Source organism: Pinus tabuliformis, chromosome X (assembly GCF_031772625.1).
Source record: "Pinus tabuliformis cultivar Carrire ecotype Pingquan chromosome X, CPIR1, whole genome shotgun sequence".
NCBI lineage: Eukaryota > Viridiplantae > Streptophyta > Pinopsida > Pinales > Pinaceae > Pinus > Pinus tabuliformis.
Window position 1 is genome coordinate 362,606,927 of NC_142308.1, and position 25,594 is coordinate 362,632,520.

General features: G+C 40.7%; 1 protein-coding gene across 1 annotated transcript in view; it reads left to right on the forward strand.

Moving 5' to 3' along the window:
- The window catches only part of LOC149140003 (uncharacterized), a 349,910-nt gene that overhangs the window by 188,798 nt on the left and 135,518 nt on the right, over nt 1-25,594 (forward strand). Inside the window, exons 9-11 of the mRNA XM_089450875.1 lie at nt 11,147-11,221; nt 11,588-11,644; nt 11,797-11,857. Of these exons, the coding sequence (XP_089307001.1) occupies nt 11,147-11,221; nt 11,588-11,644; nt 11,797-11,857 (193 nt within the window). The remainder of the gene's footprint in view (nt 1-11,146; nt 11,222-11,587; nt 11,645-11,796; nt 11,858-25,594) is intronic.

Here is a 25,594-nt window from a genome sequence, read left to right on the forward strand (position 1 = left end):
GACAAGCCAAGGCAAGAGGACACAAGATATGGTAGATGCCAAGGAAAAACCCCAATGTGGGGAAAACCCTTTGATCAAATATTCTTATTATTATTCAATAGTTCAACAGAGAACCTGTGGAGCTCCCAAGTGGGTGTGGGGGCACAAGGATGTCCTCATGGGTCTCCAAATGGATCAAATATGTCTGTAGACCATCTGTAAGGGTTGGAGTAATGACATAAGCCCTCCATCTGTAGCAGGAGGCATCCTGGAACATCTGCCAAGTGTATGGTGCAATTGTGGGGCCGACTGGGCATGGTGAACCAAGTGCATCATCCTCATCCCAAAGGTGGAACACGAGCAATCGATGAGTCCTGTTGAGGATCCATGAAGTAATATCTACTATGGTGGAGGTCCATGGCTCTCACCACTTACCCTACAAGTGCCAATGTGGCCCTTTAGAGGGCTAGGACCCTGTATAGGGAGACCAAGCCCCAAATGCCGACCCACCTGCAATCCTGCATAAGATCCAATGTGTCTCTTTTTCCCTCCAATACAACAAGTCATTAGAATAATCAAGTAATAAAGCTTACATGCCATGGGATTAATGGGGCACTTCATCTTGGCATGCCCCTCCATAGTGGGCTTTGGCATGTACAAGTGTCTCCAAGCTCAATAGGGGGTTAACTAAGGACCCTATTAGGTGGTTTCAACCTCTAAAGTGGGTGACATGTCCATGGTACATCACTCAAGTGGTAGGTGCTAGATGATATAATAATGGAACAAAGAGGGGATCAGGGGAAACATCTAGACCACATGTCATGGTGCAAGGGTAGTTATAATGAGGGAAGCCCACACCTGGGTATATGAGTCTAGGAGGGAGCAAATCATGGTACATGAGTTACTCCGACCCTTGTTTTTCCACCCTTATTCATATCCCTTTTTTCCTTTGATTGATTTTTCTTCATAACTTCTCGGGGCTCCAGGGGATGAGAGCATGATGTGTAATATATAGCAGTGGATACCCCCTTAAGGTGGGGCAGTTCATCGCCCACCAGGGGTTGGGACAATCATGGGTTCCTTAATGATGGAGGGGGCTCATCTAGGGCCCATAGGAACCAGGGTGATGGCTATGAATAAGGGGAAAGGCTCATGTTTGGCTTTTGCCCATGTGCTAAATTTGTATGTCGCGGCCATATTTTGCATTTTGTGGTACATTTCTTGTTGAGAGTGGCCAAATTATGCTTTTCATTTTCTTTTTAGCTGCCCGGGGCATCGTTCCAAGCCTAACCCAAGGTGTGGACAAGGGGAGGGAGAGGCTAACCCTATGTGGACCTAGATGGGAAAAGAGATGAATGGGGCTAAAATGAGTGGAGGGGAGTAATGTAGGAGGTATCGGGAAGCAGGACCACATAACCAAAATCAAGATTTCCCATGTAGTGCCATTACCAAAGCCAATGGTCAGTAAAGGGGACCCCACAGGACTAGGATACAAGGGTAATCACAAAATCAGGTAGTGGAGACAAGAATACAGACCTAACCCACTCTTTCCACCGAATCCCCCCACCAATCCATGCCCAAAAGTGCCCATGAAAAGTAAACAAAATTACTCAACCAAACCAATGAAAAGTCATACCTTTGGGGTCGGGAGGCCCACCTTCAAACATACATTCATAACAAATGGGCAAGGGACCACATGGCTGGCTTAGGTGGTGGAGAAAATGGTGCATTGAGCTATATGGGGGCTGTAAGGGGCTGCTGGCTACCGACTGAGGAACATCTAGGAGAAATTTTTTCTCCTATATACACTACCCACTGATGGTGGGTAACATTTGGCTTGAACTGGGACATGATGTCTCGGGAAGTGCGCGAAGCTACTTGAACGAGAGGTCATGAGAACACCAACAATCTCTTGGTACTATAGACCTGTTACCTGCACATATCAAAGACCAAGCACACGAGGCAACATGTTTTTGTGGTGTCTTATGATCACCCATGCTTAGTATTAGGCTGTAAAATTCAACAATAAATTAAAGTGCAAATTTAATCTAAATGCAACTTATCTATCATGAGAATATCATATGATAGTCCTAATGAGAAAATAATTATGCAATGCATCCTACCCTAACATGCATATAGTACACTGTTAATACTAAGTGAAATCATAATGCCAGTGCAACCAACATATCATCGTATCATTATACATATGCCTACCAATATAATTACTCATGTAGCAAATCCCAAAGTGAATGTTGACACAATCACAGAGAGGATGAAGCGGGTGGGAGGTGGGAAAATATGATCTCCATTCGAGGTAACAGGAAGCCCTAGGAAAATAAGTCAATCTAGAAGTGTGAGGCTTTCCCTCTAAGTACACAATAGTGGAATGAATGATCACTCTCAAGAACTCCCTATCACAATCATTGCTCATAATATTATGCTTTGTGGATACCACAAAGTCATGATGGGAGGGGAACATAGGGTGAGGGAAGGAAGGAGTGAAATGAATAGGTTGCTCAAGGTAATGGTCACATTGGAGAGGGGAGGTCATGGAGTGATCATAATCCCGAGGGTGGGTCCAAGGAGATAAAGTATATTCAATGAGGGGCTCTTCCTTGACACTATACTTAGAAGGGAGAAAGGGCTCATGGTCATTTGAGATCATATGACACAGGGTAAGGGAATCACTTGTGGATGACTCAAAATGATGAACAAGAAGGAAAGTGTTAGTTTTTGGTAGCATCGAAAGTGCTCTACCTTGAAAATTGTTGGAGAGGCTAAGGCACATGAGTTTTAAAGAACCCATAAACTGTTTGGTGAAATTCCAGCCGGATTGTATTTTATTAAAATAATTAATATTTTTAATGGGGTTCCTAAGTCTAAACTTAGGAAAATTGAAATATTAATGGGTATTAATCAAAATATGGGTGAGAATGATCTAGAAGGCGGATCAAGTCAAGTTTTAATCTTAACCGTTGATTAGAGACTTAATCTCGGCCGTTGAAGTCTCAACAAGAAAAGTATAAGAAGGAGGCTTGGGGTTCAGTTAGAAAGACACAGAGAGTTGATCAGTGAGTTCGATTTTCCTAGGGTAGGGTTTACTAAGGAATTCGAACTAGTGATCAAGCAGTGAGGATCAAAGGCAGTACTGGAAGGAAGAGATTTCCAGTTCCAGTGAATGTACGCTAGAGAAGACAGTGAACAGTAATAGAGCAAGTGCTGAGCTAGGGAGGGACAACGCAACAGCTGGAGGAGATTGACGCAAAGGGACAACGCGGAAACTGGAAAAGGGTGACGCATAAGTGCTGGGCGATAAGCAGAGATCAGTACCAAGAATCACTTTGGGTGATTGGCAGGAGAAATATCGATTTCTTAGCAGGAAGCAACAACAACCCAGGTTGACGCAGTCAAAGGGAGTCTCCACGTAAAAGTCACATAGAGGCTGTGTAGGCTCACGCAGAGACTGCATAGTGGGTCATCTAGGAGCTGGGGATAGGATAAAATCTCCAGAATCAGCTTGAGAAAATTCTCAATTATCTTCTCTGAGTGGATTGCCATTTTCTCTGGGGCATCCAGATTATATTAAGATATTTACTGCCAATAATAGAAACCCTTAGATCTGCTGCACTGATTTTCCCACATTGGGTTTTTCCGGGGACGATTGTCCAAAAACAAGTGTGTCAATGTGATTGTTCATATGTTGATGTTTCTCTTGCCTTTTAATTTTCAGTTCTTAATTTGTGAAGTCTGTAGCTGAATTTATTTTGATATTTACTGAAGCATTGGTGAATAACTTATTGTAAATAAGTAGGAGAAATAAATCAATTACTGCAACAAATTTTTACATGGTATCGGAGCAAGGTCCAAGCAAAATGGAAGCAAAGAAAAAGAGCATGGAGGATAGTAGGGATCATAATATTTCCGAATTAGCTTCTAGGTTGGAAGAGGAATTTGATTGCATATCGAGTTCTGCATTAGTCGAGGATTGGTACATCGATAGCGGGGCTTTAGCTCATATGATTGGAGAGCGAGATTATTGCTGGAGCTATTAGGTGGAACAAATGAACTCCCAGATCACAATGGGTAGTAGGATGAAATGCACCCCAATAGGAAAGGGAACTGTTACATTCCAGACAACAGCAGGAGATGGTCTTCGGGCCCCAAACGTACTGCATGTGCCACGTATGGCAATGAATTTGATTTATGTATCTCAATTACAAGATAAGGGATATGATGTGTACTTCATCGGTAATAGAGTATATGTTAGGCATCCTAAGTGGAAAAAGAGGGCCCAGATTGGAACTCGAAGCAACAGGTTATACACGTTGCAACTCGAGTCTCCTATGGCACTGATAAGTAGTAATGTCAGTGGAGAAAAAGAATTAAATGAACTATGGCATAGAAGGATGGGACACTTACATCATGGGGCATTAAGGATGCTCAAGGAAACTGTTACGGGGGTTCCAGTGCTTACTACCAAGCATGAAGATACATGCAGGGGCTACATACTAGGCAAGTACGCCAAAGCAAGTTATTCCAGAAGCAACAATAGAGCTAAGAGTGTATTAGGCTTAATACACTCAGACATCTGCGGTCCAATGTCTACAAGAGCCATCAATGGTGCTGAGTATTTTGTCACCTTCATAGATGACCATTCCAAGAAAACTTGGATCTATTTTTTGAGAACCAAGGATGAGGTCTTTGATCAGTTTAAGAAGTGTAAGGCTCTAGTAGAAAACTTGACAAGAAGGAAGATCAAGATATTGCGCTTAGACAATGGCAGAGAATACACGGATAAGGACTTCACAGGTTTCTGCGCAAGAGAAGGGATCCGAAGAGAATAGACATCACCTTATAATCCAAAGCAGAATGGAGTCACAGAAAGGAAGAACAAAACTATTGTTGGAGCAGCAAAGGCGATGTTATATGATCAGAATCTACCCAAAAAAGTTATGGGTAGAAACACGCAACACGATTGTATACATTCAAAACAGGATTCCTCACAGGGCTTTAAGAAAGAAGACACTAGAGGGTGTTTTCACGGAAAAGAAGCCAGAAGTTAGTCATCTTTGGATATTTGGAACCGTGGCTTATTGCCATATTCTAGAAGAGAAGCGGAGCAAGTTAGAGCAGACTGCCAAAGTTGGGTATCTCGTGGGTTACAACGAGACTTCAAAGGTGTATCGAATCTACATCCCGAGTAGTAGGAAGATTGTAATATGGCGGGATGCGAAGTTCATGGAAGATAGAGCCTTTAGGAAATCTCGAGAGATGCTATTTGAAGAGCAGGCTAAGGAGGCTCATCCGCTCTAGCAACTGGGATCATATCTGGCAGGAAGACAGGTATCTAGTTCAAGCACGGTAACCAGTAGTAACATCTCCTCAAGAGAAGAGGAGCCGGGAATGTCACAGTAGGTACAACAACAGGAAGAGGAACAGATGGAACCTCCCACCATCAGTGGAAGGACTAGCCAAGAAGTACGACAGACTCTGAGGATGCAGAGGAATTTGTTGGAGCTCCTAGAGCCGAGAAAAGACAACGTAGAAAACCTAACAGGTACGAAGCATTGGTAGCTCATGTCGAAGAACATTCTAGTTTTCAAGAAGCTGTATAGCACCAGGTATGGGTGGATGCCATGGTAGAAGAGTACAGTTCCATCATGACAAATGATATCTGGGAAATTGTACCAAGACCAGAGAACATATTAGTTGTGGGTTTGAGATGGATCTACAAGATCAAGTATGCTACAGATGGTCACGTAGACAAATACAAGGCTAGGTTCGTCGCAAAAGGATATGCTCAAAAGGAAGGAATAGACTATGAGGAAACCTTTGCCCTAGTAGCTCGGTATACCTCTATCAGATCCATTATATCCCTTGCAACACAGATGGGATGGGAGATTCACCAAATGGATGTCAAGACAATGTTCTTGAATGGGGTGATAGAAGAAGAGGTATATATCGAACAACCAGAAGGTTTCGAAACACATGAAAAGAGAACTCATGTGTGTAGATTGAAGAAAGCCTTGTATGGGTTGAAACAAGCACCTAAAGCTTGGTATGGTCGAATTGACAACTACTTACAGCAGTTGGGATTCATCAAGAGCGATGCCGATCCCAATATTTATTATTTGTTGGTAGAAGGTGAGCCGCTAATTCTAGTATTGTATGTGGATGATCTATTTTTGACAGGATCATCCAGACTCATAGAGGATTGCAAGAAGAACCTGGAAACATAATTTGACATGAAGGATTTGGGGCTAATGCACTATTTTATGGGATTGGAAGCTTGGCAACAGGATGGTGAGATCTTCCTTGGCCAAGGCAGATATGCATCAAAATTTATGAAAAGATTCAAAATGCAGGATTGTCAACCTATGGCTATGCCTATGATTACCAATTGGAAGAAAATAGATGCTTCCGGAGACAAGGAAGTGGACCCCACCTTATACAAACAACTCATTGGGTCACTTATGTATCTAGTCAACACCAGGCCAGACATATGTTATGTTGTCAACACCCTTAGTCAGTTCATGGTGGAACCAAAAAGGATGCACTGGGCAACAGCAAAGCACATTCTCAGGTATGTGCGGGAACAATCAATTTTGGATTAAGATACACCAAGGGCGATGATATCGAATTGAGTGGATTCACTAATGCAGATTGGGCAGGAAGTTCAGTAGACAGGAAAAGTACCATTAGGTATTGCTTCGGTATTGGATCTGGGATGACCTCCTAGTGCAGTAAGAAGTAGAAATCTGTAGCACTGAGCTTTGCTGAAGCTGAGTATATGGTAGCTAGCAAAGCAACATGTGAAGCTATATGGCTTAAGAAACTGCTTGTAAATCTATTTAGGAAAAGGATGGAAGCGACAAAGATCTTCTGTGATAATCAAAGTTGTATCAAGCTCTCTAAAAATCCAATGTTTCATGATTGCTCCAAACACATTGATATTCGGTGTCACTTTATCAAGGACTGTGTTCAGCATGGGGCGGTATAGTTGGAGTATACTCCCACAAGAAATTAGGTAGCAGATGTACTCACCAAGGCTCTAGGAAGAACAAAATTTGTTCAATTTCGGGAACAAATGGGTATGTTGGAAAATCCCTTTCAATATCGTGATGCAACATTTGAGAGGGAGATGTAGTACAAATGCAGCAATGGCAGTGTCATGGGTAGCAGTACAGTTGCAACAACAACACAGTGTTGGTGGCAGCAACAATGCAGAGAGGAGGTGCTTCAGAAGTAGAGCAACATGCAGTTGGAAATTGTTGCTAGAGCACCTTCTCGCTAAGAGGGAGTTTTAGTTAATGGTAGCATCGGAAGTGCTCTAGCCTTGAAAATTGGTGGAGAGGCTAAGGCACATGAGTTCTAAAGAAACCAGAAACCGTTTGGTGAAATTCCACTCGGATTGTATTTTATTAAAATAATTAATATTTTTAATGGGGTTCCTAAGTCTAAACTTAGGAAAATTAAAATATTAATGGTTATTAATCAAAATATGGGTGAGAATGATCTAGAAGGCAGATCAAGTCAAGTTTTAATCTCAACCATTGATTAGGGACTTAATCTCAGCCGTTGAAGTCTCAACGAGAAAAGTATAAGGAGGCTTGGGGTTCAGTTATAAAGACACAGAGAGTTGATCAGTCAATTCAATTTTCCTAGGACAGGGTTTGCTAAGGAATTCGAACTAGTTATCAAGCAGTGAGGATCAGAGGCAGTACTGGAAGGAAGAGATTTCCAATTCTAATGAATATACGTTAGAGAAGACAATGAAGAGTAATAGAGCCAGCGCTAAGCCAAGGAGGGACAATGCAACAACTAGAGGAGATTGGCACAGAGGGACAACACAGAAATTGGAAAAGGTTGACGCAAAAGTGTTGGGGGATAAGCAGAGATCGGTGCCAAGAATCACTGTGGGTGATTGGTAGGAGAAATCTCGATTTCTTAGCAGCAGAAGCAACAATAACCTAGGTTGACGTAGTCAGAGGGAGTCTCCATGCAGAAGTCATGCAGAGGCTGCGTAGGCTCACGCAGAGACTGCACAGTGGGTCATCCAGGAGCTGGGGACAGGATAAAATCTCCAAAATCAGTGTGAGAAAATTCTCAGTTATCTTCTCTGAGTGGATTGCCATTTTCTCTGGGGCATCCAGATTGTATTTAGATATTTACTGCCAATAATAGAAACCCTCAAATCTGCTGCACCAGTTTTCCCACATTGGGTTTTTCCGGGGATGATTGTCCAAAAACAAGTGTGTCAATGTGATTGTTCATATGCTGATGTTTCTCTTGCCTTTTAATTTTCAGTTCTTAATTTGTGAAGTCTGCAACTGAATTTATTTTGATATTTACTGAAGCATTGGTGAATAACTTATTGTAAATAAGTAGGAGAAATAAATCAATTACTGCAACAAATTTTCATAGAAACGCGACGGGGAAGATGAGGTATTGTATTCAATGGGGCTCCTTTCCTTAAAATCATATCTTAAAGGCTCAAGTGATTTGGATATACTCCCAGAATCACAAGGGAGAGAGGTAAGAGCAAGGGCCTCATCATTAGTATCAAAGATAGGGTTTTCCCAAAAAGGAGAATCAATTATTTCCAACTGCCCTCTTTCATGCAAGGGAAAATAATGATCCTCCTTCCCAAGGGTATCGATAGATATGTCATCATAACTAAAGGGAAGGCTAATTCCAACCTCATCCTCCCTGTCGGAGCAGAATCGAATTAAGGACCAACAATTTCCCATTTCTCCTTTTCAATGTGAAAATAATCTCCAATATCAACTTCCAAGGGGCTAATGGGATTACCTTCCCCAAGGTTCTCAAAAGAAGAGTCATCAGGAGTAGTATCCTTGAGAAAGGTAAGGTCAACCTCAACTTGACTTTCCATAGACTCATCCTCCCGAACACATGTGTTCTCAAAATCATCGTTTTCATCATGTGGACCCATGGAGGACTTGTCTTCCCGCTCATCGCTTATATTTTCAAGGTTTTGATGATGCTTGATGAAGGCTTCCTCTTGAATGCTTAATGCGGGAAATGAGAAATCTGCTGCTAGTGTAGCTTTATGGAAGCCCGAAAATAGACTTCCCAATTTCCCAACTAGGGAGACACTCGTAGTTCTTCGAAGAAGTGGGTGGAATTTCGCTTGAAACTCCTTGTGCTCAACAACACTTGGCTCCGGTGCTAAACAACCCCAAGAGAACTCAACTCAGAAGTTAAAGTGACAAAAGATCCCATAATGAAGGCCTCCCTCCCTTATATTCGTTGGCCCTCTCGTCCTTTGGTGGTCCCCACTCTTCGCTAAGTCGCACTCCTTTTTCTCTCTCCTTCTCACAAGTGCGAATTTTCCTCTTGAATTTGTGGGACCCACTTTCCTACACCTCCTTGCTCGAGAATTGCCTCCCATTGCTAAGATTTCATTTAATGCCTGAATTGCAATATTGTGTTATGCTTGGCACCACCCCAAGAATCTTCGCTGACCCCCTCAGATGGAAAAATCAATATCGGGGATATTACATTGGACTTGTTCTCTTGTGGATGATTTGGATGTTGTTGATGCATTTTGATATTTGGAGCTGATTTTGCTAATCTTTGGAGCTATTCTTTGGTCAAATGGATGGAAATCTTGCATGTTATCTTGTAAGTGCACCTAATTGTTGAAAATTATATCTCTATGTCTAATTTATGGAATAATTGATTCTAGCTAAATTGTGCCCTAATTTGTTGAAGATTAATTGAATGCTATCTAGATGAATGTTGCATGCATTACTCATACATAACATGTAATGAAGTGTCTTAGTGGTGAACTCCTAAAAGCTCTCCCATGAAAATCCATTTCTCCATTGCATAGGTAAGTGCTTGAAATCTTGTTGCTAGGGCATCAAGTTTTTGCCTCCTTAGAAACATATTGGCTAATCTATCTCGTCCTAGACACCATTCTCCTAAGTAACAAGGGACTAGTCTACTTACTTGGTGATCACATATTTTTCTTATCCACATTCTCTCTCTTCTAAATTTCAGTTCCTTTAAGGCTAAGGTGGTGAACTAGGGCTTAGTGCGAATCGAAAGGAAAGTTTCAGGGATTGGATGGCCTAAACATCAAGGGTATAGTATTTGCCATGAAATCTATTCTTTTGGTGGGCATCCACTTCAATCTTGTTAATAAACTTTCTTGCCCTAGTAGTTTGCCCTAAGAGGTAAACCCCAGTTTTGTTTTACTTCAACTTGGGGTTTTTTTGGAAGGTTTTATGAGCCTTGACGTTGCTAATTTACATTTTTGGAAACCTTCTCTCCTATCCTTGATCTGTGGATGCTCCAACATTCAACAAATTACTCAAACCCTAGGTCATGTGCTTGTAGCCCTAGGTCTCTACATAGAAAGCTAATTGCCTTGTATTGGAAGCCTTGAGCCTTTGTTGTGTCTTTCTTGTAGAAGGTATAGCCAAGTCACCTAACACTTCCTACCTAGAATATTGTACATAGATGACCTTAGTCTCACACTGAGAGTCCTCCCATCAGTGAAAATTCGTAAAGAGAAGGGGGTTTTGGTTGTGGTGACAGTGGACCACTACCCCATAGTTGTCCCTTGGTTATGCCTTGTAGGGTTTCCCTCTCCAAAACCTGCTAGATTTTGTGGCAACAAAGCTTACAATGGTGGTGAAATATGCTGCAAAAATCCGCATGTACCCTTGCTGACAAGAGGGATAATATGCCCTTGTCACATATGTAGGAAGAGAGGGCCAACAAGAGACCTTAGCTGATTGATATACATTTTGATCCAATATTATGGTTCTTACTGTAATATAAGACACCTTTGACAAAAATAAGTTAAGGATGCATTTTTCCATGCCGTATTCTAGATTAATTATTTTACAATGAACAGAAATGGCAGCATTTTTTAAGCCTTTGAAATAGAGTAGCTTGAACTGGATATGAATGATTATTTTGTGATTGTTCTTAATTATAACAATATTAAGATCTTTGAGTAGAAAATGCTTCCTTATTTGGCATGTAGTTAATTTTTAAAAATTTTGGTTGTGCTTCCTTTATAACATTGGCTGGAATGGAGTTTAAATTTTAACGCTAGCTCCCATAGAGTGTCTTTATCTTCGACTATTTCTTCGGTATAGCTAACTATTTTAGTTATTTGTTCTTCATGCAGGAAAACCATTTAGAGTATGTACATTTTTTCCGATTCCTCACACTCTTGGCCTTCAAGATATTTACAGAAGAGAAGGTGGGTAATTGCACTTGTTTGCTAGACCTTCCATTTTTTTACCAATGCTTTCAGAGTTTTTTGTTATTTAGGGCTTATGCCATAATTTGGCTAGTTTGCTGCGTAAAAACAATTATTGAGGTACTCAAAATTTGGCTTCCTAAATGTGAACTTTTCTAAGATATATGGCCACTGAGTTGATATGAATCATGAAATGTGTAACAGAGGTAATAATAAGAATTTGCAGTTTGCTATGGTTTAGAAGCTGACTTGAGCATTCAGATTCTAAATCTCATGCTTCCCATTTTCTGTTTGGGAAAGAATATAACCATTTAAGATTGAATATCCTGAGCATAATTTAAATGGACATATTTTCCATTCTCTCAGGTTGATGTTGCAATTTTGGAAGTAGGGTTGGGAGGGAAGTTTGATGCAACAAATGTGGTAATTTTTAACTTTTCTGTTTTCTTTCATTCTTGTCTTCCTAGGATGGTCTCTTATTCAAAATGGAGTAACATATCGTGTTATTGTTTTGAGTGAAACTGCACAGCTTGGTTGGTTGAGTTAGCTTTAATTGGATATAAATTTCTGTTCAGGTTAAATCACCAGTTGTCTGTGGAATATCTTCATTAGGATATGATCATATGGATATTCTAGGTATTGTTCCATGCCCATCCTTTTGTGTTTAGGTTATTATAGTATGGAAAGGATATTGATGGTATTGTGCATATGGACCTTGAAGAACTAACAGTAGAGAAACATCGTCTCATTTCTGTGTTCCACATATGTATTATGGGGGCACCGGAACAGTCCACCAAACCACTATTGCTGCTTACCACTGTGGTTTCTTCAACACTACTGTCATTGACAGTCATGTGTCTGGGAGAAAAGTCGCATAAATATCACATAAAAACAAAAATCTATACAGCCATCACTGGGGCCCCAAACATTTTTAGAGCCTCACCGTATTAAGGTACCAAAGCCACTATTATCTTAATTCATTGTCAGCAAGTCACTGATTTGATTCTAATGGAAAGGTCATGCCGTTCTGGGTTCCAACCTCTAGCTACATATGAAGGTCAAAATAAAATTCAATTGAGTGTCATCAACATACATGGAAGAAGGTTTTGTATTATTCTGGAGTTTAAATTCCCATCCGATATAAAGTAAAGAGAACATTTGATTCTTTGAAAATGAATATAAATTAGTATTACCTAGTAAGTTTGTATCCCTGGCACATATAAAAGAAACATATCAAGTATTATTTTAAGTTTCAATGAAGGAAATTATTATAGGCTAGTTGACCTTAGGTAATTATCTAGAAAGATATATGGATACTTGAAGTTTCTAGAAGTATTTAGTTCCATGAAAAGTGAAAAAAGGGTAAAAGATGGATTTTAATAAAAATAAGGAAGGCTTCATTGTAAAGGTCATCCAAACCCTGGCTTGGTGTTATTAAAAATTGAAGGGACTACTCAAGGAAAAGGTGTTAGCATTGCTATTTGTCTGAGTAACAAGGGAAATTACATCAATGTTGATGTGGCCAATCAATTATCAATCCATGAGTTGAGTATCACCAAAAAGCTGAAATTCAAGAATGACAAACAATATGAAATAAATGATCTAGTATTGGGAGTTAATGATTATATTTTCTTATCCCAAACCAACATTACATCTATGTTTGAAAAAGACATTAACATAATTCTGATTTTATCCTAGATAAAAACATTAGGGGATGTCATCTTAAACATGAAGAATAAACTTTGACATTCTGCTATAAGAAGAAGAAGATAACATTCTACGACTTTACAATGAGGTCATATTTAAAAGTTCTTTCATCAGAAGACCTAAAAGATGTATCAAATACAATCATTCTAGACAAAAGTCAATACAAAAGATACAAGATTGCTAGATAACATTTGCAAGGTTGTCATTGATAAATATGAAGAAATTTCTTCTCTCAAGAGTTATAGTTGAAGCTTGATTGCACAAATTTACATTGATAGTGCAAAAACATAAAGAAAACCAAGATTGCATAGATAATGAGAAATCAAAATATTTCTTGTAAAGAGTTACAAGCTAGTCAAGTCAGTGCTCTTTATAAATGTGGGATAGATCAAAAAGACTCACTACAATGAAATAAAGTATAAAAGCATAAAATTACCTAAGGTCCAAATGAGTTTATTAATTCTCGTTGCTGCGAAATCTAGCGGACCTGGTGCAAAGGCTCACCGGTGGGGGGTTAGACCTTATGGCAACAACGAGGAAGGGGTGCCACTATCACCTCAACAACCTTCCTTCTACTCTCTAGTGCGATTTAAACCACAAGAGAGGCTTCCCTAAATCACCTATAATGATATTCTAATACTAGGGCTCAAGGTGATAAGTTTTTTAAGGTCTAAAGATGGATAGAGAGCTTGGCAAGGCCAAAGATAACCTAGGTTTCCAATGCTAAGGTTCAAGCACCCTAAAGTTAGATCACTAAATGGGCTGCTATAAGTTAGTGTTTGGATGATTTTCAATAATATGGTATTCAATGTCATATCGCAGCCTAAGAAAGACCTCAAAATGATTTTCAACAAGAATGGAATAAGGACTTCAAATAGAGATTAGGGCTTAACAAGAGTAAACTGTTTTAAGGCTATTAGATATGCATAAACAACAAGGTAATAGGGTGATATTGTTAGATTTTACCTGAACCCAACACCCAATATTTGGTCACACTCCCTCTTAGCGAGGAAGGTACTTCCATAACTCGGGTCCATCTCCACACTCATCACATCCACTATAGCAGCTCCCTCTGACACAAAAGCTTGTCCTGCTACCTGATATGGAACCTGAGCTGAGAAACATTCTCCTAGAAGCCTCCCATTCCTAAGCATCCTGCATGGCAATCTTTGTCCTCTTCTACACACTGCTTGGCCCTATTGCTTGTTGCCCAAACTTGCTGCCTACTACTGGAAACTAGTGTACACTTCGCAAGCCTCTGCTCGCTCCCTGTGAGTCTCATGTGCTGCCCAGAGCCTCTTGCTTCTTGCCCGAACACTTCAATGTTGAATTTTCCTTAGGCCCTAGATCTGGTCTATGACTAGATCTTAGCACATAAACGCACTAGGAACCCCAACACAAAAGAACTTTGCACAACGGAAACATAACAACTGTGAAATCAATTAAGTGTATAGATTTGATGAGCCCAACACTTGATCTTTATTATTCCATTAATAAAAGAATCATTAGGGCTTTCGTACTAGGGATCATGGCTCTTCATAAAACCTTGATACAACTGGTATACATAGTATTCAAAACTAGGGCTTGAGATTTGATCCATCAGATCTACAATCTGCCCAACAAAACACGACGACAAGTCTAGACTTACTTGTTGAAGGCAGTGCTTCGTCTTCAGTCCTTTTGGTCCTTGTCCACTTCTCTTTTGGCTGTCCTTTGCCTTCAAATTCACACAAAGATCAACTCCATTTACCTTTGTCACTTAGTTTCTCATAGTGGGGCTTGCCCTTCGGTTCACTGTATAATATCAACCTTCTACTCTTGCTGCTGGGTCCTTATTTCTCCAACAAACTTGTTTGTTATACAAATATCACTTGTTGACCATACTATGGCCGCCACACTGACCTCAGTTCATCCCTTTCTCAGTCTTTGTTACTACAACTAACTACCAAACTGCCACTGGCCTACTTGCATTCTATCTAGTGAATTTTGGCACTTTGGCCATCGTTTGTTTGAGCCTCAGACTCTCCTCTGTCCTCCTCATACCCTCGACCTCCACATCAATCCTTACAACCCTTGTTATGCTTGATATCTACCTTAACTAAGCCTCCAAATCTCAGTCTAATCTATTACAGACCTCAACTACCCACTCTAGCATGAAATCTACCCCTTGGCTAACCTAAATTGACCTTTGGCCTACTTGATTTGATCCTCGACCCCTTCTATCCTGGCAGCAGTTAGCCATACCAAGTCTTCTAACGACCCTATGACCTTCTTTAACCCATTTCAGATTGCTAACACTTGCCTCGACCTTTAGCTCTAGGCCTCAACCCTCCAAGTTTGCCTTTCACAACGCTGCAGTCCTCTTAACTATGCATGTGAACTTGTTTGGCTATCCAACAAGCATTAACACAACTCCTTTACAACCAGAGAAATCCACAAACAACTTTCTCCTTAACTTGATTAGGTCTCCAACCTCCTCGACCTTCGTTCAATAGACTTCGGCCGCTCTCTTTAGCTCTCCATCTTCTTAAGGGTCTGTAGCCTCTCTATAGGCCAATCTCACTCCACTCAAGAAGTCCTTCTGAAGTGTGTGTACAATGTTCCTCTCCTTAGGCTCTCTACTATATTTTTCTCTTGGGGTTTCTTAGGAAATCTCTAGATCTTTAGGGTTTCGGTCTCTTAACTCCTTAAAACAAACAATTGATTTCTTAGGTCCCAAACGCACTACTTTTGGTCCAAAAACCCAAATTTCGGTAAATTGCCCAACCATCTACTTTTGTTGGGTTTCCTTCTCTCGGAAATACCTTCCAAGTTACCCTAAATTCCAACATTCAACATTTTAAAAGCAACAATTTCTTTTTGTTCGACGACCCTCTACTTGACCTTGTGCTGATTGGTCCTTGTTACCGCTCAAACTAGCAGGGGGTCCTAGAGGGGCACTTGCTTGGTCAAGAGCAACAATGAAGCTAAATCCCATTGTCACCATAGCTAAAGCTTCCTACTCTTTATGGACTTTCACCGATGAGAGGAGACCTGATATATAGAGAATCACTTATGAAGGATAGATCAACTAAGATGGATGTGAAGTGATCTCGGGGACCCTTTCCTAGGAGAGAATCAAGAGTGGGACTTGCTTGCTTTTTAAGCAAGGTACCAGGTTCTCTAGGATAGGGGAATAGGGATTTGAGGGCTTGGCTTAGGGAATGTGACCTGTAAAGGAGCTTCCTAAACCCTAAAATCCTTGTGGAACTTGGTTTCCCAAGTGGTTTTTGAAGAGTTGGCTTTGATAAGATATGGGCCACACGGGACCAAAATGACCCATGTTAGGTCAAGAGGAGGGAGTTTAGCAACCAACGATGATTTTGACCTAAACCAAGAAAAGAAGGGGATCGAAGAAATGATTTTCACTTAAAGGTACAAAATGATCCCTATGAGGAACTAGCCTAGGGAAACTTAGGGCAAAAACCAATCTCAAGGCTAGGGCTTTGGATATCTCACAACCCCACTGTCGGAATTCCCTCATATTTGGAGGATGCATAGGGGACACACTAGCGCAGTAGAGGCCAAGAGATCGAAGTTTTTCTATAGGTGGTTTGTCGGGAAAATGATGCCCTAGGAGCCCTAATGTGGCTAGACCTAGAATTAAGAAAGAGAGGTGAAGAAAAATGATTTTTCTAGTGATTACCTTATGGTAGACCAATGCCTAATCCTTTGGGGAGTTTGGAGTCAAGAAGAATATGAGAATGGACTTCGTTTCTAGGTCAAGGAGGCTTCAAGGACAACTTCGCTTGTCATTAGGGCAAAGGAGAGTGACCTTAAAAGCTTTTACACTTCGTTTTGCAAGGTAAGATGGCTTGTCAAGATAAATTCAATCATAGAATTATCCCTAGGAGAATTCGTTCAACATACATGGCCCATACATAGAGAGATGCTACATAGAAACATAATTCCACAATTTCGCAGTAAATGCATGCAACAATTAGCCCTAGTATAGCAAAAATATCATCATCAATGCATGTGACAAAGTAAAAGAAGAAATAACATTAAATTTGTACTTACATGTAAGAGAATATATCCAACCATCAATAAACTTGCCAATCAAGAAGCTCCAAGATAAGAAAGGATAATCCAAACATCAAAATTCATTCATGCTCCAAAATTTCGTCCACCAAGAAGGAATAGCGAAAATATCTAGAGAGATACAACTCCAAACCAAGTGATGATGCTAAAATGAATCATCATCACTTCTATTTATACACTTCTAATGAGTTCGATTTAGCTACTTGAGCCTACATTAGGCCCTAAAATAAAAACAATGTGCAAATAACTAACTTTTGGTGACAAGCCCACCAAAATAGTTCATAAACAAAATAACAAGCGTATCAAGAGGTCGAATGATCAAAATGCATGTCGTTGGGCCTTCTAAGAAGCCTGATGAAGTCCATAAGTACCATAATGGTGGATAAGACTTCCAAAAGTAATGGACTAAGGGTTGGCCTCTTGTTCTTGACATAATAAACCCGTGGTGCTCCCAATGAGTGTGAGTGCATACAAGTGACCTCATGGGTCTCCAAGTAAGTCAAAGATGCCTGTAGACCATCTGTGAGGGCTTAAATGATGGTGTAAGTGATGCCACATTAGCATACAAGTCCCGGGTCATCTGCCAAGTGCATGGTACCACTGTGGGGTTGGTTGGGCAGAGGTGAACCGAGTGCATCTTCCTTGTCCTATAGGTGAATCTCGAGCAATCTCTGAACATCTCTAGGGATCCATGGAGTGCTGTCTACTGTTGTGGACGCCTATGCATCTCAACACACACCCTAGATGTGCCAATGTAGCCCTCTGGAGGGTTATGACCCCGTATAGTGAGACCAAACCCAAAATGGAGGCCACTTGCAATCTTGCATTAGATCCAATGCGTCCCCTAGCCTTTCAGTACAACAAGTCATCAAGGAAATCGAGTAAAAGAGCTTACAAACGATGGACAACAGGTGGGGACTTCATAATGGCATGTGCTTCCGTAGTGGGCTTTGGCATGTGCTAATGTCTCCAAACTCCAAATGGGGTTTACCAAGTATCCTATTAGGTGGTTTCTACTTCTAAAGGGAATAGTATGTCCAAGGTACATCCTTTAAAGGGTGGTGGCATTGATAGAGAGATGAATGGAATAGGGGATGAAAGGGGTAGCCTTGGCCCACATGCCAGGGTACAAGGGTAGCTAATAAAAGGGAAACCACCCTCACAGGAGGGAGAAATCATGGTACATGAGGTGCTCCGACCTTGATTTTTCCACCCTTCTTTATATGCCTTTTGCCTTTTATGATTTTCTTTAATTGACTGCTTGGGGCTCAAGGGATAAGAGCATGATGTGTGAGATATAGCAGTGGATACCCCCTTTAAGGTAGGGCGGTTCATTGCCCACCAGGGGTTGGGACAATCATGGGTTCCTAAATGATAAAGGAGGCTCATCTAGGGCTTGTAGGAACCAGGGTGATGGCCATGATGATGGGGTAGAGCTCATGTATTAGCTTTTGCCCACGTGCTAAATGTGTTTGTCCCGACCATCTTTTGCATTTTGTGGTACATTTTCTTGTTGAATGTGGCCAATTATGCTTTTACTTTTCTTTTCAGCTGCATCAACCTTCGGGGCATCATTCCAGGCCTGACCCAAGGTGTGGGCAAGGGGAAGGGGAAGGCTAACTCTATGTGGACCCAGTGGAGGAATGTGGACCTAGGTGGGAGAAATGATGAATGGGGTTATAATGAGTGGAAGGGGAGTAATATATATGGATGAGGGAGCGGGACCACACAACCAAAATTAGGGTTTCCCATGTAGTACCATCCCTAAAGCCGAAGGACCAGTAAAAGAGATCCCAACAGACTAGGGTCCAAGGTTGACATCCAAAAGAGGTCTAGGGGACAAGAGTACAAACCTAGTCTACTCTTTCTGCCGAATCGCCCCATTAATCCATGCTTAGAAGTGCCCATGACAAGCAAACTATAATACTCAATTACTAAATGACAAGGCATACCTTTAGGTTTGGGAGGCCCACCTTCAAACATACGATTATAACAGATGGGTGAGGGACCACATGGCTGGCTTAGGTGGTGGAGAATGGCACAACAAGCTAGTTGGTGGATGCAAGGGGTTGCTGACTGTCGGCTAAGGACCATCTTGGAGAATTTTTTTTCTCCCAAGGGTATCACTCACAAAATGGTGGGTAATAGTCCTCATCTTGTGATTGTCGGTAGCTTTAGCCCCTCGGCGCGGCTTCTGCAGCCCCTTCAACAACTTCAAGATCTGACTGTTATCCTTTACATCAGATCCATTTCTAACTCAATCTACACTCGACTCTAGCAATACTTGCTTTTAGAGGCAACTTCTGCACTTAAAAAAAAATGCAGGTCTAATCTCCAGGCCTCCTCCAACATGTACGCAACTCTCTCTCAGTTGTGCAGAGTTGCCGCCTTCAATTCTAATACAGAGGATGAGTCTGATTTGTTCTTCCTAAGTGAGGAACTGCTACTGCTGCTGCACATCTCCACACTGGACCCATGTTAAATTTCCTCAAAACCTAGCACTTGTCAATAAATCTCAAACAAACCCTTAAACAATTTATTAATTTATGCACAACCAGGTTCTTAAGGAAAATAATGCACAATGGAAACACACAAAAATCATCATCACATTGGACAAACATTATACCTCGGAAAATCCATAAGGGTGAAAAACCAACAAACTTGTTCTATTAAGAACTTGGGCTCCCGTACCAGGGATAATGGCCCATTAGAGGAAAGATACAAACAATTGAGCAACCTAACTGCGACTCCCTCACTATCCCTTGCTCCCTTCCTTAGGCCCTTGCTCAACCTGACACATTGGAGTATCACACTCCTCCTGAGGCTAGTGCCATTGTATTGTGTCTTCATCACTCCCTCAAATCTCCTTGTATAACTTATTAATGACTAAAACCCTACCCCTAAATCTCAATGCTCAAGATTAAATCTTGCCACCTCAAGATCAATGGTTGTGATTTTATCTCTCATTGAGATCACTTAAGTGACTCAACTTTATAATAAAGTCACTTTTAATCATTAAATACAAAAGGTACTTTATAAAATCACTTTAAAAAGTTTATCATTTAGAGAGGCAATCTTCCACATGCTAAGACACCAAGCCATTGTGGAAGTCCTACCAAATAACATAATCCAATAGACATCAACCCTTCTAGAGTATGTTAGGCTATTTGTTGAGAAGTGTAGTTTCAGAGGTACTCCCACAACCCCTGGGGTATTGGGTTTTTGAGGAGTTGACCCACGAAAACGATGTTTTGTGGGCAATGTAACCAAGTGATGGGCTTTGGAACCAAAGCTGTGGGCTAAAGACCCAAGAGAAATTCATTGTTTATTCTATTTGTTGCACGAGGGGCACCTTTAATGGGCTAAATGCACCTAAAGCTACAATGGAGAGGGCTTATGTCAATGAAAATAATTTTATTCCTTATGTTAATTGTGTTTAAGCATGTAGGCTCAGGTTGGCTTGGGCTAAGGACGTGACCCTTCGTGGTAAAGTCACTCCACTAAGAACACTATAAGTAGTGTTGTCGCGCGGATTGACACGACAACGCTCAGACCGGGGGCTGTCACTCTGATCCCCGATCCCTCCGTTTAAGCCTGTCTCCCGCGACTAAGGGGGGTAGTCCTTGTGAGATGATGAGACCAACTGTCGACCAGTTGGTTGGGAGACACGAGATACGGTATAAAAAACACTCGATGGATTTGATTAATTTAGCAGACCAGTGCCTTAAGAGATTGTGGTTAAAATGATTGCTTGTTAAATGATATAAAAAATATAAACCGTGAACAGCAATCATTTGTCATTAGCTAAATCACAATGCTTTTAAAATGACCAAAATGATATCCAGCAACTGAAAATTTAAAAGAAAAAATGAATGCTTTAAACCACCACGAATCATAAACCATTAACCAGATATCAATTTCGTATCTCGGCTTGAAAATTTAGATCTCAGCATGAAAGATAAGACAATTTCTGAAAATAACTGGATCTGACAAAGAAAATTTTCCAAATTTTTTTATAACTTTTCAATTTGTTTTGTTTTGTTTTTATTTTTTTATTTTATTTTATAATTTTTAAAAAATAAAAAAATAAAAATAAAAATCTAAATTAAGATTAATCTAAAACCTGACTATAAAAATTAAAACTAAATCTAAAACCCTAAAATGAATCTTTATTTTTATTATTATTATTTTTTGTTTTTTTTGTTTTTTATATTACAAAAACAAAACCTCATATTAAGATTTAATTAGCAACTAAACTATACAAAATGAAAATCCTAAAAAATTAAATCAAACCCTAAAACAAATTTAATACATATTAAAAACCTTACAATTAAATAACAAAGGCCCTAAAAAAAAAAAATCGAACCCATATGCTACGCTAACTATATACTAAGCCAAAAAACTAAACTATAGCTAAGATTTAATACATAAAAAAAATGAAATCATATATAACCCAAAAAAAAACAAATCGCATTTCTTTTTGTTTTATTTTATTTTATTTTAATTCTTCATAAAGCTAAAACTAACAAATGTAAAAAGCCTACGTTAAAAATAAAAAGGTCGAAATTTAATTTGAAAACTGATAAACTAAAATAAAAAAGGAAATAGACGTAAGCCGTAACAGGGTTCAAGCTGCAGGTTCGAACAAAAAATCCTAGACCAAAGGTTAACCACGTAAACAAAAAATCGAATGGCGGAAGGCGATATGCTTGATCACAACGAAAGAAACATAGCCCTGAGAGAAAAATCGATGAGTGAATGAGAGAAACCGACGGCGATTGGAAAAAAAAATCGATTTAAGCTTGCAAAAATACGTGAAGACAGCGGCAATGGCAAACAGTGTAAAATTACCTGAAGTGCTTGCGTATAATTCGAATTTTACCTGACGTGCTGGAATGTTTCGATGGCACTATCAGAAATCAAAACCTCCCAAAGAGACTCAGTCGACGGCGGCAATGCATACGCTCAGAACGCTGAAGGATAACCAGAGCCTAGAAATCGTAATCCTGAGGAACTCTGGCGACTGATCAATTGTGATGCCGCGTCCCGATACCTCTTCTCTCGTTGTTTTGCAGGTATCCGACAGTAGTAACTAGCCACAGTTTTTCTTTCCCAGCCGACGTTTGACAACTGAAATGCTTTGCCCAGAACTCAGGACGATGGTACGCAGATCATCGATAGTTTTCACTTGGAATGCTGATAAAATTTTGTGCTACTTCTTGAGAACTTGCAGCCGGCAAATACCAAAGTCCAACAGTCGTAACCCTGATGGCCGCTTCAGCGATTATGGATTTTTCTGACGGCCCAAAGAATTCACCCAGGACTTTTCAATGTATGCTTTGCAGCCTCCGCAAAACCCTTGCCATCGCAAAGCTAATCCTATACCTGCGAAAGAAAAGAAAGCTTAAAATAGTATGTGCCAGAAATTAACCTAAAAACCCTAAACCCTAATGAAAACTGCATAAAAGCAAAAATATGAAACCCTAGATCAGCTTATATAATTTACAGATTTGGCCCCTTGACAGCCAGATTCAGCAATAAGAACGAAAATATTTTAAAGAAACAAAGATTTCAGATTGTCACTGTGAAGAACTTCAGAAAATCTCTCATGCAAATCAGAAAATAAAACTGAATGATAGACCCAGGATCAAATCCAACTGGGTTCAGCAAAAAATGCTTGCGGGAGTTGGCTGGTTCAGCCGAGAACTTCCCCTAACGCCCACAATCTTCCTTCAGAAAATGTTTTCTGCACAGCTCAAGACAACCATCAGTAAAGAGGGCAAAAATGCTGCTAGATCTCAGGAAGTAATGGAGATACCTGCCATTACTTCAGAAACCCTAACAGCACCCAAACCCCAGCAAGTGAACAAGATACCTGTGTTAGATATCATTTTTGGGATTCAACTGCGTTAAGTAAGTCATTCAAACGTATGACCATTTCCATGAGAGGTAGTCGTAACTGACTAATTTCTCATGATTTTTGAATAGTTCACTTAGCACTCATTGCATCGGGTGATGCTCACAGGGGTGAAGAAGTGGGATTGAAACCAGTGAAATGTGGAGAACGAATCACATAGCATCAATCATCACTTCCGGGGCTTGCACCCGGTAACCAGGACTTCCCAGGAGGTCACCCATCCTAGAACTCCTCTGGCTCAAGCGCGCTTAACTGTGGAGTTTTCCCCACAATCAAGCCCACTTAGCTTGCTACCCCATTTGCAAAACCTTAGCAAGTATTGTGCCTCATGAACCATTCAAGTAGAGATCCCTTGACTCTTTTTGAATTTAAGTATGGGGGATTTACGCAGTGCATTATATTAGATATCATTTTTGGGATTCAACTGCGTTAAGTAAGTCATTCAAACGTATGACCATTTCCATGAGAGGTAGTCGTAACTGACTAATTTCTCATGATTTTTGAATAGTTCACTTAGCACTCATTGCATCGGGTGATGCTCACAGGGGTGAAGAAGTGGGATTGAAACCAGTGAAATGTGGAGAACGAATCACATAGCATCAATCATCACTTCCGGGGCTTGCACCCGGTAACCAGGACTTCCCAGGAGGTCACCCATCCTAGAACTCCTCTGGCTCAAGCGCGCTTAACTGTGGAGTTTTCCCCACAATCAAGCCCACTTAGCTTGCTACCCCATTTGCAAAACCTTAGCAAGTATTGTGCCTCATGAACCATTCAAGTAGAGATCCCTTGACTCTTTTTGAATTTAAGTATGGGGGATTTACGCAGTGCATTATATTAGATATCATTTTTGGGATTCAACTGCGTTAAGTAAGTCATTCAAACGTATGACCATTTCCATGAGAGGTAGTCGTAACTGACTAATTTCTCATGATTTTTGAATAGTTCACTTAGCACTCATTGCATCGGGTGATGCTCACAGGGGTGAAGAAGTGGGATTGAAACCAGTGAAATGTGGAGAACGAATCACATAGCATCAATCATCACTTCCGGGGCTTGCACCCGGTAACCAGGACTTCCCAGGAGGTCACCCATCCTAGAACTCCTCTGGCTCAAGCGCGCTTAACTGTGGAGTTTTCCCCACAATCAAGCCCACTTAGCTTGCTACCCCATTTGCAAAACCTTAGCAAGTATTGTGCCTCATGAACCATTCAAGTAGAGATCCCTTGACTCTTTTTGAATTTAAGTATGGGGGATTTACGCAGTGCATTATATTAGATATCATTTTTGGGATTCAACTGCGTTAAGTAAGTCATTCAAACGTATGACCATTTCCATGAGAGGTAGTCGTAACTGACTAATTTCTCATGATTTTTGAATAGTTCACTTAGCACTCATTGCATCGGGTGATGCTCACAGGGGTGAAGAAGTGGGATTGAAACCAGTGAAATGTGGAGAACGAATCACATAGCATCAATCATCACTTCCGGGGCTTGCACCCGGTAACCAGGACTTCCCAGGAGGTCACCCATCCTAGAACTCCTCTGGCTCAAGCGCGCTTAACTGTGGAGTTTTCCCCACAATCAAGCCCACTTAGCTTGCTACCCCATTTGCAAAACCTTAGCAAGTATTGTGCCTCATGAACCATTCAAGTAGAGATCCCTTGACTCTTTTTGAATTTAAGTATGGGGGATTTACGCAGTGCATTATATTAGATATCATTTTTGGGATTCAACTGCGTTAAGTAAGTCATTCAAACGTATGACCATTTCCATGAGAGGTAGTCGTAACTGACTAATTTCTCATGATTTTTGAATAGTTCACTTAGCACTCATTGCATCGGGTGATGCTCACAGGGGTGAAGAAGTGGGATTGAAACCAGTGAAATGTGGAGAACGAATCACATAGCATCAATCATCACTTCCGGGGCTTGCACCCGGTAACCAGGACTTCCCAGGAGGTCACCCATCCTAGAACTCCTCTGGCTCAAGCGCGCTTAACTGTGGAGTTTTCCCCACAATCAAGCCCACTTAGCTTGCTACCCCATTTGCAAAACCTTAGCAAGTATTGTGCCTCATGAACCATTCAAGTAGAGATCCCTTGACTCTTTTTGAATTTAAGTATGGGGGATTTACGCAGTGCATTATATTAGATATCATTTTTGGGATTCAACTGCGTTAAGTAAGTCATTCAAACGTATGACCATTTCCATGAGAGGTAGTCGTAACTGACTAATTTCTCATGATTTTTGAATAGTTCACTTAGCACTCATTGCATCGGGTGATGCTCACAGGGGTGAAGAAGTGGGATTGAAACCAGTGAAATGTGGAGAACGAATCACATAGCATCAATCATCACTTCCGGGGCTTGCACCCGGTAACCAGGACTTCCCAGGAGGTCACCCATCCTAGAACTCCTCTGGCTCAAGCGCGCTTAACTGTGGAGTTTTCCCCACAATCAAGCCCACTTAGCTTGCTACCCCATTTGCAAAACCTTAGCAAGTATTGTGCCTCATGAACCATTCAAGTAGAGATCCCTTGACTCTTTTTGAATTTAAGTATGGGGGATTTACGCAGTGCATTATATTAGATATCATTTTTGGGATTCAACTGCGTTAAGTAAGTCATTCAAACGTATGACCATTTCCATGAGAGGTAGTCGTAACTGAC